The sequence below is a fragment of the Xyrauchen texanus genome, chromosome 46 (genome assembly GCF_025860055.1).
Source record: "Xyrauchen texanus isolate HMW12.3.18 chromosome 46, RBS_HiC_50CHRs, whole genome shotgun sequence".
Classification (NCBI taxonomy): domain Eukaryota; kingdom Metazoa; phylum Chordata; class Actinopteri; order Cypriniformes; family Catostomidae; genus Xyrauchen; species Xyrauchen texanus.
In genome coordinates, this window is record NC_068321.1 from 18,773,563 (window position 1) to 18,787,826 (window position 14,264).

At 36.0% G+C, this 14,264-nt stretch overlaps 1 protein-coding gene across 1 annotated transcript in view; it reads left to right on the forward strand.

The window, feature by feature from the left end:
- The first annotated feature begins 5,901 nt into the window (after window positions 1–5,901).
- Window positions 5,902–14,264, forward strand: part of LOC127637992 (fatty acid 2-hydroxylase-like) — a 37,577-nt gene continuing 29,214 nt past the window's right edge. Inside the window, exon 1 of the mRNA XM_052119350.1 lies at window positions 5,902–6,306. Within this exon, the coding sequence (XP_051975310.1) occupies window positions 6,013–6,306 (294 nt within the window). The 5' untranslated portion in view covers window positions 5,902–6,012. The remainder of the gene's footprint in view (window positions 6,307–14,264) is intronic.

Below are 14,264 nucleotides of genomic sequence, written 5' to 3' on the forward strand. Positions count from 1 at the left end.
TGAAGAAAAACACCAAACTACTGATATATTAAAAAAGTGCAATATAAATATATTTTCACTCCCTAATTTAGCCATAAATTCACTAGAACATAAATTCAAAGTGTTTATTCATCAGTCTCAAATATGAGAAAAGGCCTTCAATTTTTGCTTCCCTATTACTACACTCAAGAATCCCTTCTTTTCTTTTAATTTCTTTCTTTTATGCTATTGTCTGATTGTGCTATTTCATTCATTCATAATTTACTTTTAAAACCACCTTTAATTAGGTGTTACAGCACTGACAAGTGCATGAAGTGCATGTCTGCCAATGGTATATTAATTGAGTTACCGTGTAACCATATATTGAATGATAAAGAAGAGAATGTAATTAATATATTGATGAGTATAACTTCTGAATCAATTTCTGATACAAAAGCCACCATTCGTCCATCATTTATAAAAAAAAGAAAAGAAAAAATGGCAGTTAGAGTAAGATAATTACAATGGAAATGAATGGGGCCAGTCCATTAACATTAAAATTCACACTGTTTCTAAAGTAAAGCCACAAGACATAAACATTATACATGTTAACATAATTTTAGTACGATAAAATCACTTACTAAGCTTAACAGTGTAAAGTTATGTCCAACATTACAACTTTGTTGCTATGATAATGGAATGCCAATAAAACCTATAAGTGATTTTTTCACACTGATCATGTAGATCAGAGATTTTATCACACTAAAATCACGTATAATGTTTACATCTTGTGGATATAATTTTTAAACAATGTGTATTTTAATGTTAATGGATTGGCCCCATTCACTTCCATTGTAAGCACCTTACTATAACCACAATTTATAAATAAACGAGGGACAGTTTTTGTCCGTTTTGTTTGTGCGTTTTGAGGACGGGAACGTTTTGTGGGAGTCTTTGGGTATATAAAAGTCTCACCTGGCAGCTGCGGCTGCAACTGCTGCTTCTTTATTGCGCAGCTGACGCATTATACGCAGCATGTGGCAAATCTGACGCAGCGTCATCTTCGGAGTGTGGCAGGCCAGACTTGGGCGAGGGGCCCCTCTGGGCCCTCTATAAATGAAAAGGGACATGTAATCGGCACCATACCCCCTCCCAAAGAGCTGAACGCTACTGCTTCCATAGCAGGAGGCACACTGAAAGAAAAACAGAGACAAAGAGATAGAACATGTGTTGTCCAAATGTTATCATAGGACGACTACAAGACAATTCCCAAGTGTTGGAGACCTTTTATGATAATTAAAATCTGTCTCCAAGCTACTAGTTTCCAAATCCTTTGAACAAAGAAGACGATTAATTAACTACATCCTGAGAAACCAAAGCCTTCAGACACACACATAGACCTTATACAACAAGCTTGAAGACACAGATTCTTTTACTTGACACCTGATCAGCCCCCAAGCACAGACATGATACATCCACACTAATAGCACTAACAGAACTTGACCCAGTCTATAACAAAGAGAGCTCAAACTAATTGAACTGAAAATAAGATTAATTATGTTAAGTGATCCAAGTCCATTCTTTGATGTCATTAATAGTGTCAACACTACAGGCTCTATTGTATTCTGTAACTGTCCATGTTCAAATTGTTACTATGCGAAAATCTCTCAACCTCTGCCAACCCCCAAGTCTTTTATAGAAAGATCTAAACCTATGTACATCTAATGTCAAAATATGCATCCCTAAAACAATCTGCACACATAAATGGTGGTAAGCAGAGTGAATATCAAGTTTGCTTTAATATAAGATTGCTTCTCCTGATCCATCAATTATTAAACTCCAACCTTCAGTAAAGTAATCTCCAATTCTGTGAAAAGAGTAACCAGCTCATCTAATAAATGCAAAAATCAACACGGCATCCAAATTCTCAAAATACTCACCGGCACAACGGTGGCCATGGTAACCAACTCTAATTTTTGTCCCAGGGATGCTTCACAAATGTGTGCAAATGTTGCCCACCTTCACTGAACATGCAGCACTTATACCTGTTTTCCTCCAAGGTGGCTCATGATGGGACCAATCACAGAAGACCAAACGGCCCAGCCGTGCCCTCAATAGGTGATGTCACTCCATCTTCTCAGCCACTGCCCTAAACTGGACCCAACAATGGGTAGAGGGTGTCTCGCATTACAGCCTCTCAGTAGCAGTAACATCCAGTTAATTATCACGCCACCTATTGTCTCTGGTGGATAAATATATAATCTCGTAGGAGGGGACAAAGGATCATTCTAAGAACAATGAGTGCCATGAAATTGCTGACATGCTCCTGGGAGAGAAGCTTTGTGTAGCCTACAAACAGTACTTTACCGACAGTGAGTCTGCCATAATAATGAAGGTGGTTGTGGGTTACATATCTGGGTTACATATTTGAATTTAGAGAAATGTAATGGATCAATGGCAGTCATAACAGGGACACAAAAAAATAATAATGATGATAATAATACATTCTATTTGTATTGAACCTTTTATACATACAATGCAGCTCATGTTAATCCACAGGTCAGAGTATAAAAACATAAAAAACAATAACAAGAATGACAGTAATAGTGATACATTAATTAAAAAGAAGAAATTAGAAATTAAAGTGTTTAAAAGTATATTGATCAAAAGCTAAGGTAGGTCTTCAGATGCTTTTGTAAATGTGAATGCTTTGCTCTTATCTAATTTCAACTGGAAAGATTTCATATTTTGAGGCAAAATGGACAAAAACAGTCTCATCTGCACTCGTACAGTTTATATTACTGCATGGAAAATGATCAGCATTAGAACACCTTAAAGTAAATTTTTTTTAAAACATTTCAGTTTTTGAAGGTTCAATTAAGTCATTATAAGCTATATCCTTGTGTGAACCCAAGTACATGTGTGGACGTTTTATTTTGGTTTTTGCTATATGCAATGCGTGATTTGAATTAATTTAATCCAACTGATCTCAGTTCAGGAGACTCTGAACTGTCAGTAAAGGGTTAAACCTTCAACGCATGGAGTCGGAGAAACGGCAACAAAACTACTTCTGGTAAGAAACCGAAATACGTTTTACAATGAAACCAGTTTGACAGTACAGAGTCTCATGAACTGAGATCAGTTGGTTTAAATGAATTAAAATCATGCATTGCATAGCAAAAACCAAAAGATTAGTCTCTAGTTTCATCCGATATGCCATTTTTTAATTTTGAGCGATTTATCGCAAAACGCAACGCTGCTAAACACAATGTACATTAATTTGTACACACATAAGTACATTTTTCCTTAGAAATCCTATATTTAATGTGTTTATCCATGGGACAATTAGTACAAAGTTTCAGAATTTATAATGCATAGTTTTATTTTAATGGTTGGCAGTGATTGGATGCTGCTGGCCTTTACTTTGAATCAGAATTAATTATGTTAATATCTGATGAAATGTCTGTAATGTCTCAAAAATATGAAAAACCAACATTATAAAAAAATGTATACAAAAAAATATGACTTTCTATAGCTTGGTATTATTTCAAATGTCATAACTTAGTCCCGCTGTCCACATATGTTGCCGTACATTTTTAGGAAAATTATTTTCTATTTATTTATATTTATTAGGTGCTGCTAAGAAAATACACACAGCAGTCATGCTCTGGTTTCAGGAGGTTAAAAACACTAAAAGGACTTTAAAATGAATCCCATATTTAACAGGCAAATGAGCTAAAGCAGATACAATATGGTCTCCTTAATCTCGTAAGCACTAGTTTTGTACATTTTGTACCAGTTGTAGATTATCTTTACAAATGTTTGGCAAGCCAGTTTAATGTCCATTACAGTGGCCAGTTAAAATGACACCAACATAGACAGGTCATATCTGTGCTGGCATACACTTGCGTATACACACACACACACACACACACACACACACACACACACACACACACACACACACACACACACACACACACACACACACACACACACACACACGTTAAAATTACATATCAATACTGTGAAAACCACAGAACAATTTTGCTGCCTTGTTTTGCTGTCAGTTGTCACATTGAAACCAAACGTTGTCTATCTCAACCTCAAAGACTGGCCTTACCAGCCATGCAAGATACAGCAGGTCACACCAAAACCAGAAGTAACTTCCAGGGCACCATTTCCAAGAAAAGGGAGTTTGATATGTGACCTTCATGTGTGTGACTGAAAAGTATTGTTCTGTATAACAGTAATAATCAATATAATACCTCCTAAATATTAAAATTAGATTAAGCTTATTAACTTTTTTAGGGGTGCTATTTTGGTACATTATGTGATTGAACAATATGGACCAGAGGTCTCTGTGAACTCTACTTTCTTTAGCTCCTCTGAAGCTGTAAATTTGTATGCTCAGTATCATAAAATATGGGACAGCAATAAATATCTTAGTAACCAGCAGAGCAAACTTTGACACCCACTAAATGTCTTTCCTGATTAGTTGCTCCTCCCATTGTTCTGTCACCCTTCACCACAATCTTCATGAACTATGACCACTAATATCTCCCTTAATATACGTAGTATTTATATATATATATATATATATATATATATATATATATAAAAACACTGTTAATACTTTTTTTGTAACGGTGTTTAAAAAAAAATACTTTTATTTTGAGAAGAACTTATGATCCAAAACATTACAGTTATATTTGTATTTCTAATGAAGAGCATTGGAAAAATGTATGAGATGTTTATAAAAGGTTTTACATAATTAAATATGTGTTTAATGTTATTGAAACTGTATTTAGTTTGTTAAACCTGTTTATCTACTTTACAATACTGCCAACCTGAGATGAAACTGGAATTCCCTCTAATTAAACTAACGGAGCCCATTGGAAGGGGTGAATTGTCATTGAAATGAAATGAGGGAATTTGTTTTCGTTTTGAAATGTTAAATACCAGCCATTTAGGTTTCAGAGATGTCACTTAAAACAAAAACAAAAAAAAAAAATATATATATATTTTTAAGAAAAGAGTATTGACCAGATTCGAGCATGACCAGATTGTTACCGATTTTCTTTCTGTGTTTGTTCAACTGATGTGTGCATTTTTGTGACGTCACAATGCTGAAAGAGGAGCATGAACGTCAGTAGGTGTTCCTAGGGCGAAATAACCTAAAACAAAATAAACAATCACACATTAGAACGAACCATTAAATCCATTATAAATATTACAACAGTTAATTTTTGTCTAAAATAATCACAGCAATTAAATCACACCAACTTATCAAAAAATGAATCTAAACACGTGTGCGATAAGTATATAGTTTTAGTCTATGTTAAAAAAAAAATATTAACACCATTTTATATAAACAACAGCATGAACACCTTTCAAAGTGGCTAATTATAAAACTGCACTTTTCTTGGTACCCTTTTTCTGATTAATGCGGGGCGCTCTTGTCACAAAAAGAGTTGTATAAATGTCTGCGTCTGAAATGAATTTACACCATAAAATACATTACTCCAAAAATTTATAAACTACCCAATGATCAAGCCACGCCTCACAGTGCCATAAAACGCCATTAACAGCCCATCCGAGACGCGCCCTATGTGCAAACACAACTAAAGGCTTATGTCACCTTCAACGCCCACAAGGACGAAGTACACAAAGAAAGTATCGATTGTTAAAGTCAGAAGTCATCATTCAGCATAAATGTACTTTTGAAAAAATAAAAATAAAAATAAGAATAAGAATAAAAAAAAACATCAAATGACTTTTGTTTTTAATGTAACATGAAAAAATCGAAACAAATACAGTTTATATCCAACGTTTGTCACGATTATAACAAGCGTAACAGGTGCTCAGAGAAGTAGCCTAGTGACTGCGTCATGAATTATTCATGAGATGCTAATGAGCTATGATCTCCGCTCTGACTTGAAGTCAAAAGTCAGTAGTAGTTGTAGTCCACAATCACAAGACCTAGTCAGTGGGGGTCCCACCTACGTGCCTACTTTCTCTTCCGTTCTCTATCCTCTTGTGGACACCCCCTCAATGAAAGATATAATGTCGCCTTCGGTGTCCCCTCGCTTTTTTTCGGAAAAGGAGGTAGCCAAGCATTGCACCAAGGATTCGTGCTGGGTGTTGTTAGGGACGCGGGTGTACGATGTGACGGGGTTCCTTAGGATGCACCCGGGCGGAGAGGCGCTCATTCTCCGCCGCTCAGGCATGGACATCAAGCGCGAGATTGAAGGACCCCCGCATCGGCACTCGGAGAACGCCCGGAGGTGGATGGAGCAGTACTACATCGGTGAAATCGACAGAGACAGCACAGATGAAGACACGGAGGTACGTCCTGAAATAGCTGCAGAAAGGCACTCAAATTGTCACTCTAAACTATTTTGAGGAAGTTAACATTATGTGAAACGGCACGTCACAAGATCTCATCCTTTTCTTCTTCTTCTTCTTCTTCTTCTTCTTCCAGGAACTGTATTTCTCTGTACAAACAGCCAGTTTTGAATTTTGAAGTTTGAATATAACTTATCACAGTGTATTATTCAATCGAAGCGCGATTATTGTAGAATCGAACAAGGCGAAGTTTCTAGCGTTCGAAACCGCAAGAACGCCCCAAATGATACCCAAAACAGTTTTGTTTTGAAAGGCAGATTACAAGGTGTTTTGAGACTATTGTTTTTTTTGTGTGCAAACCTTTCGATAATGAATCGTCAAGATAATCATACAAGAGCTGATATTTGGACATCATGTCAGCAGTTGTATGTTCTACTGAGGTCTCTTATTAGATAAACAAGCCTTCTGTCCCTGTTTGCTTCTATCTGTCACTCCCTTAAGAACAGATGGGGGAAGGAACAAGTATCTCTCCTTCCAGTTCCAGCGTTTTATTAGCTACTTGTTATTCACATTTTATTATTATAATTTTTATACAGATCTTGCCAGATATACAAAGCTGCCACTGACTGTAATATTCGATATAAGCCATATAGGCCTACTGACTTCAAGCTCAGATGGCAAAAGGGTAGATATTCCAGAATGCAAGAGGTGTAATGAGTGTGTGTTTGTGTGAAATAATTTTAAAGAGTGTAAAACCATTCTGTCTTGTCTGAGCAGTGATAAACTCATGGCATGACCAAATAGATGAGAAAGAAAATAGGGTTGCAACCCGTCCCGTAAAATATGGGATCGTCCCGTATTTAAAGATAAAATGATGAATGATCAATACGGGAAGCGATTTGTCACGTATAGGCCTAAGCTGGTCAGATGGTGTCACGATGAAATCTTTCCAGATCGCCAATTTAACATTGATATAAGTTGAAAAATTTGCCTACGGTGGGTAAGGGTCGTCTGAAAAAGCCACACATTGTGCTAAAACGTGCTAATACTGTGGCGAGTGTGGTAAGGGACCGTCTGAAAAGTCTACAAATGATGGTAAAACTGTGGACTTTTTTTCTATATAAATGGTCAATAAGATCAAACAGTGTTTGAATACAATCATAAAGACATGAATATATATATATATGTCATGGTCAGGAAAGTTCTCATTTTAGAATATAAGAAAGGGTATAACATTTTTATTTATTACGCATATTAAATAATTTTGCCTCATTATCCCATTTATTGCTAAAACTGGGGAGGATGTGGTGGCAAAAAGTGGCAACCCTTGTTCCACAGCACTTCAAGTTTCATAATGTAATGTCGGCATTTGAGAGCGGTCACCTAACGTATCATGTCAGTTAATTGGCACTTTATACTTTTTATGCATTTCTGGCAGTGTTATTCTGAAAATAAAGGAATAAATCTCTTTTTTCCATGGAACACACAAGGAATGACAGCCTAAGTCACCATTCTGGAAAAAAAGATGCAATGTAAGTGAATGGTGACTGAAACTAACATGCTGCTTAACATCTCCTTTTGTGTTCCATGGTAGATAGAAAGACATACAAGTTTGGAACAGCATGAGGGTGAGTAAATTATGACATAATTTTCATTTTGAGGTAAACTGTCCCTTTAAGAGTTGCAATGTACACAGGAGCTGCTGCCTTTACCCTATCAAAACATAATTTGCTTGAGGAAAAGAAAGAAGATTTGTGATTGGCCAGAAAATGTCTCCCTTGAATTTATACATTTAAATATTTAGCATGCATATGTTTACAGTTCTTAGTGGACCTGATTCCAAGTTTCTAATGTTTCTAAAGATTAAATGTAATAGCTTCAATTCATTTGTCGTTTTTCAATTAACAAATGCAGTGATCTATCATTGTAAACAATTCATTAGTTGCATACATTCATTTCAGATCCTTTGTACCAAGTTTACTCGGCTGATTATAGTACAGTGTTGGTAACACTGACATCTCTGAACCACAAGGCTTTAAAGAAAAGATAAAGCAAAGAAGTCATTAATCACTGCCGAATGTTTGCCACCAGTGCTTGAAGTGGGTGGGCTCTCACCAGTACGTAGTACATGCACTTCTCTAATTTAGTCACCACCACTTCTCAATGTCTCCAGGTACAATGTAATTTATTTAGTGTAATACAGATGATTTGATGCATACTGCCAATTTATCTGTCCCTTTTTATTTGATAAAATTGTGTCACAATTTAAACATCTGAGCGCTCTCTGCACAAAACTCAGAGGTGAGTTTAAAAGCACTCAGTGGCACGTGCAACAGCATCAGCATTCATCAAAAGCGATCTGTCGTGGTCCATTTCCGGACCGGAGCGTGCATGTTTAAACTTGTCTGGGCATCGTTCAGTTATACTGCTCTTTAAAATACGAACCAGCAAATTTTAGGTGAGCAATTTTTATCATGTCTTATTCAATCAAAACATATTTATGCAAATTGCTTTGCTACAAAAAACTACAGGCTTAAAAAATACTTCACAGCTGTCACAGATGTGATGTCAGCTCATATGCACAACCTTTTTCAACAAATGATAAATTGATGATGAAAACTGCACATAAACATTTGCTTTTATTCTACAGTCTTCAAGTGTTAAATGGGTGTCTCTCATCTGTTCATTGTCAGTCGTGCTCGTTAAAAGTCTCAATCTCGATCATCATCAAATCAGTTTGTTTATCAGTTACCAATGATTATCTGCAGAAATATCTGTCTCCTAAACAAATTCACCATATGCGCAGGACAAGAAATGAGATGATAATGGTTGACCGATGCGATATCCAGAGAGTAGGGTGGCCGAAAGGCCAGTACAATGCCGATATATCACACAATTTAATATAGTAAATAACGTAACGTTGCTAAAAAAATAAACATAAACTTATATTTAGCACTATATTTACTTAATTTCACACTGTAACAGGGTAAAGGATGGAGGAGGAGGAGCGAAGGTGGGAACCAGCTAAACAGTCAACATAAAGTTTAATGATAAAACTCAACATAAACAAACACAGACACACATGCAACGTGGCTGCGTGCGTCTCTCTCTCTCTCGAACTGACACCTCCAGCTCGTCTTTATCCCTCTCCTGGCTGATTAGCCCAATCCAGGGCCGGCTGTGTGTCCTCACGGCCTAGCCCTCCTCCTCATCACACACACAAAACTAAAAAATGGTAGATATCAGTTTCTTCAGATATCTGTTCAGTCATAATTTTTTTATTTAGTTGCAAATTAAAAAATTGTTAATATATTAGGAAGAAGTAAATAACAGTACACACAGAAGTCCAGCAACCATGGATGGCATGTCCACGTTAGCAATCGCATTTTCTCAAAAATTACTGAATCAAATCAATTGTACATACAGTGCAAAGTGAATAAGACATTTAGCACACATGACACGCTTTTACCTTGGGCTGCATTCGTAAATGTAGGCAGCTTACTTTCGACCTAATCAGTTAATGGCTTAACTGACAGTTGTTTTGAGTGAAAGGAACTCTTAAGTAAACTGGTATCCGAACAGTTTGAAAAGCACCTTATTTTAATCGTACTTCCGTATACAGCCTCCAGAGGCAGAATTTTCCTGGTTTCGGACACAGCCTTGAGGTTGCACTTACACGCTCATGTGGATCCAGTGCCAGCCATAATCTCCTGACAGTTAAACGGCCTGGATTGCCTGCTTGGATTGTCAAGGACTGACTGTCACAAATTGTGAATCAGAGGAACATTTGATCCTGATCCTGAAGTTTTCAATTCTGGCTGATAGAATATGCACTTCAGAGGAAGATATAAGATGAGCACTTGACAGGAAGAAAACGCTAAATGTTCATGAATGACATCTGTTTAAACAAGTTATCTACATATTTGCTAACGGTATATAATAACAGTTTTATTGATATTTACCTTTTATAATAAGAAAAGTGACAGGGAACTGTTGAGGAGAGACTGTTAGAATACGTACTTTAAAGGTAAATAAATGAGTGCTCCACATGATGGATCTGCGGAAGTTGTGTGAGGTTTGTTTATTACATCTGTTTAAACGAGATATGTGCATATTTGCAGACAGTATATGATATTGTTTTTTTTTATATTTGCCTTTTTTATAATTAGACAAGACAGTTACAGTTGAAGTTAGAAGTTTACATACACCTTAACCAAATATATTTAAACTCAGAACATTTAATTATAGAAAACATTCCCTGTCTTAGGTCAGTTAGGATCACTACTTTATTTCAAGAATGTTTAATGCCAGAATAATAGAAGAGAGAATTATTTATTTCAGCATTTCTTTCTTTCATCATATTCCCAGTAACTTGGGTCAAACATTTTGGGTAGCCTTCCACAAGCTTCTCACAATAAGTTACTGGAATTTTGTCCCATTCCTCCAGACAGAACTGGTGTAACTGAGTCAGGTTTGTAGGCCTCCTTGCATGCATTAGCTTTTTAAGTTCTGCCCACAAATATTCTATCAGATTGAGGTCAGGGCTTTGTGATGGCCACTCCAATAACTTGACTTTGTTGTCCTTAAGCCATTTTGCCACAACTTTGGAGGTATGCTTGGGATCAATGTCCATTTGGAAGACCCATTTGCGACCGAGCTTTAATTTCTGGCTGATGTCTTGAGATGTTGCTTCAATTAATCCACATAAATTTCCTTCCTCATGATGCCATCTATTTTGTGAAGTGCACCAGTCCATCCTGCAGCAAAGCACCCCCACAACATGACACTGCCACCCCATGCTTCATGGCTGTGATCGTGTACTTCGACTTGCAATGCTCACCCTTTTTCCTCCAAACATATCGATGGTCGTTATGGCCAAAAAGTTCAAAGTTTTTGTTACATCAGACCAGTGAAAATTTCTCCAAAAAGGAAGATCTTTGTCCCCATGTGGACTTGCAAACTGTAGTCTGGCTTTTTTATGGAAGTTTAGGAGCATTGGCCTCCTTGCTGAGCAACCTTTCACGTCATGACGATATAGGACTCGTTTTACTGTGGATATAGATACTCGTCTACCTGTTTTCTCCAGCATCTTGACAAGTGCCTTTGCTGTCGTTCTGGGAGTGATTTGCACTTTTTGCACCAAACTATGTTCATCTCTAGGAGACAGTATGCATCTCCTTCCTGAGCGGTATGCTGTGTGGTTCCATGGTGTTTATACTATTGTTTGTACAGATGAACGTGGTACATTCGGGCATTTGGAAATTGCTCCCAAGGATGAACCAGACTTATGAGGTCCATAATGCTTTTCTGAGGTCTTGGCTGATTTCTTTTTATTTTCCCCATGATGTCAAGTAAAGAGACAGATTTTGAAGGTAGGCCTTAAAATACATCCAAAGGTACACCTCCAATTCAGTACACCTCCTATTAGAAGCTAATTAGCAAATTGCCTGAAGGCTTGACATAATTTTCTGGAATTTCCCAAGAGGCTTAAAGGCACAGTTAACTTAGTGTATGTAAACTTCTGACCCACTGGAATTGTGATATAGTCAATTAATGTGAAATAATCTGTCTGTATACAATTGTTGGATAAATTACTTGTGTCATGCACAAAGTAGATGTCCAAAAATGCCAAAACTATAGTTTGCTAATATTAAATCTTTGTGTGGTTATAAGATTTGTTTTAATGACTTCAACCTAAGTGTATGTAAACTTACAGGGAACTGTTGAGGAGAGAGAGGGAGAATTAAACAGTTTTTATTTTCAAAGTGAAGTTAATCGAATCCTATTGGTCAATTTTGTTCTTTAGCCAGATATTAAAAAGGAATTTATGTCCAGACCTGAAAGAATATTAATTAAGTACCCTTGACTATTTTAATATAAACAAACACACATCATTAACAGTGTTTTGTTTTTCATGTTAACATGTAAGTTACAATGAAAGTGTTAGGTAAGAAAAAATAAATAAATATTACAAATTAAAATAAAAAAATAATAAATGCAAATATAATACTAACATGAAGAGTACCTGCACTTTTTTCTTCCACTTCAAGCACTTCTTGTCTCTGTAATATTTTAGCATGTTTGTTGTAAAGCAGAGCAGTGATTTGTTGGAAGTAGATTCCAAATTCTGGCCTAAATGCTAGGTTAAATTCTGCTGAATTCAACCTAATTTGTTGCCAATTAAGCATTTAGATGATCCCCGAGTCCCCCCTTCTGAAAGTTATTTCTTAGCAGCTATGATTGCAGTGTAAAGATCAGTGTCTGATCCCTTTAATAGTGAGGACTTGGCTCCCCACCACTGAACACTAGGGCTTAGCTTGATGAGACATCTCTATATTTGCACACTGTTAATCTTTACAGAGTTTCGCAAGCATGTTTTAACACTGTAACACTGTTGAAATCTCAGGTAATTAAAAAGTGCTGTAGTACAGAGTATCTTTTATTATTTTGTTGTAGTGATTTGAAAGTCATTAAAGACCTTATTCAAAACAGCGCCATCTTTGAGCGATAAACTTACTTGACTTCAATGGAATCCACTGTATAAAGCTCCTAGGTAACATCTCATTTCTTGTAAAGATGTTTTTTCAATGTTTTGTCTGCGGAATGATCAAACAACACTTTGAACAACTGTACAACCCATTGAGGTGACTATAAGTCTTTCCAAAGATGGCACGGCTTTGAATAAGTTATTGTGAATGGAAGTTCAAATTTGGGAGTCTTTTGAATGGAAGCTCAAACCAAAATAATAATTTTAATTCTGAAATTCCTCTTATTAAATTTGATAATTATACAATACTGTTTTAGTATTTTTCAGATGTCTTTGTTTTAGACCACAACCTGGCTTTATGACAAGTTTGCAAAGTGGCAAAATTGTATGAGTTGGCTCATTAATTGTATCAAATATTATTGAGGTTTTTCCTATATTCAACCCCTAATCCAAACCTAAACCTAACCATAATTTTAGAAAAATAACTTTTGTGTACCACTTAAGAAAGAAACACATGATCTTAGATAAGAGGCTAGCTAAAATGTAATGCCTAATGCATTGGATTGAAATTCTGTTTGTTGACTCTTTGGTCTATGGGAATAAAAGTTGTATATTGTTGCATGAGCCAAGTCGTACAATATATTACAATTTTGCCATCAAATACATGAGAGTTGTCGTGAGACTATATTGCATGTCAACCTTTATGTCAGTGCAAGATTAGAAACAAGAGGAACTTCTAATTTATTCGTAGTGTGACAGAAGTGTTATCTCAGGGGATTTTACTGGGGGATTTATAATATTTTAGACCTTAGACCCATTGATATGTGGTTGTACAGGGTGCATTGCAAATATACTTTATAATATCTTAAAAAGGTAGTTCACCCCAAAATGGAAATTCTGTTATAATTTATTCAAACTGATGGACTTAGCAGCTTGGACATTCTGGTAGATAACTCCTTTTCATATAATAAATTTAACTTGTTAATAATTGCTTTTTCAGTGTACATACAGCCCTACCTGGCAGAAATATATTTTAAAAATGGCATTTGTTCTCAGCAAATAGGTTGACTTTCCATTGCGCTATTTTGGAATTTGCAAAGAAATGCTATTTTTGCTAAATGTTTTCAAGTAATCATCAGAAAGTATTGAAGTGCATTTAAGTGATTAAAAAAATATATTATTTCTTGATGGGACTGATGAGAAAGACCAATGCAATTTCCATACTTACATTTTGATCATATCCATACTTAAGTGATATCCCTGGTAGATCGTTTTAGATGATAAAGATTTGTCAAACAGAAGGTAGCCCTAGAACAGCTTGGTCTTAGGACTGGGCGATAAAACGATATCAGTATTTATCACGATTAAAAAACTCCACGATATCGACGATAAGCTTTTGAGTAATTTTCAATATTTTGCCTGTGTTCTACATCTAGACATGCGTGTTGCTAAAAACACTAGCAGTTTGGCT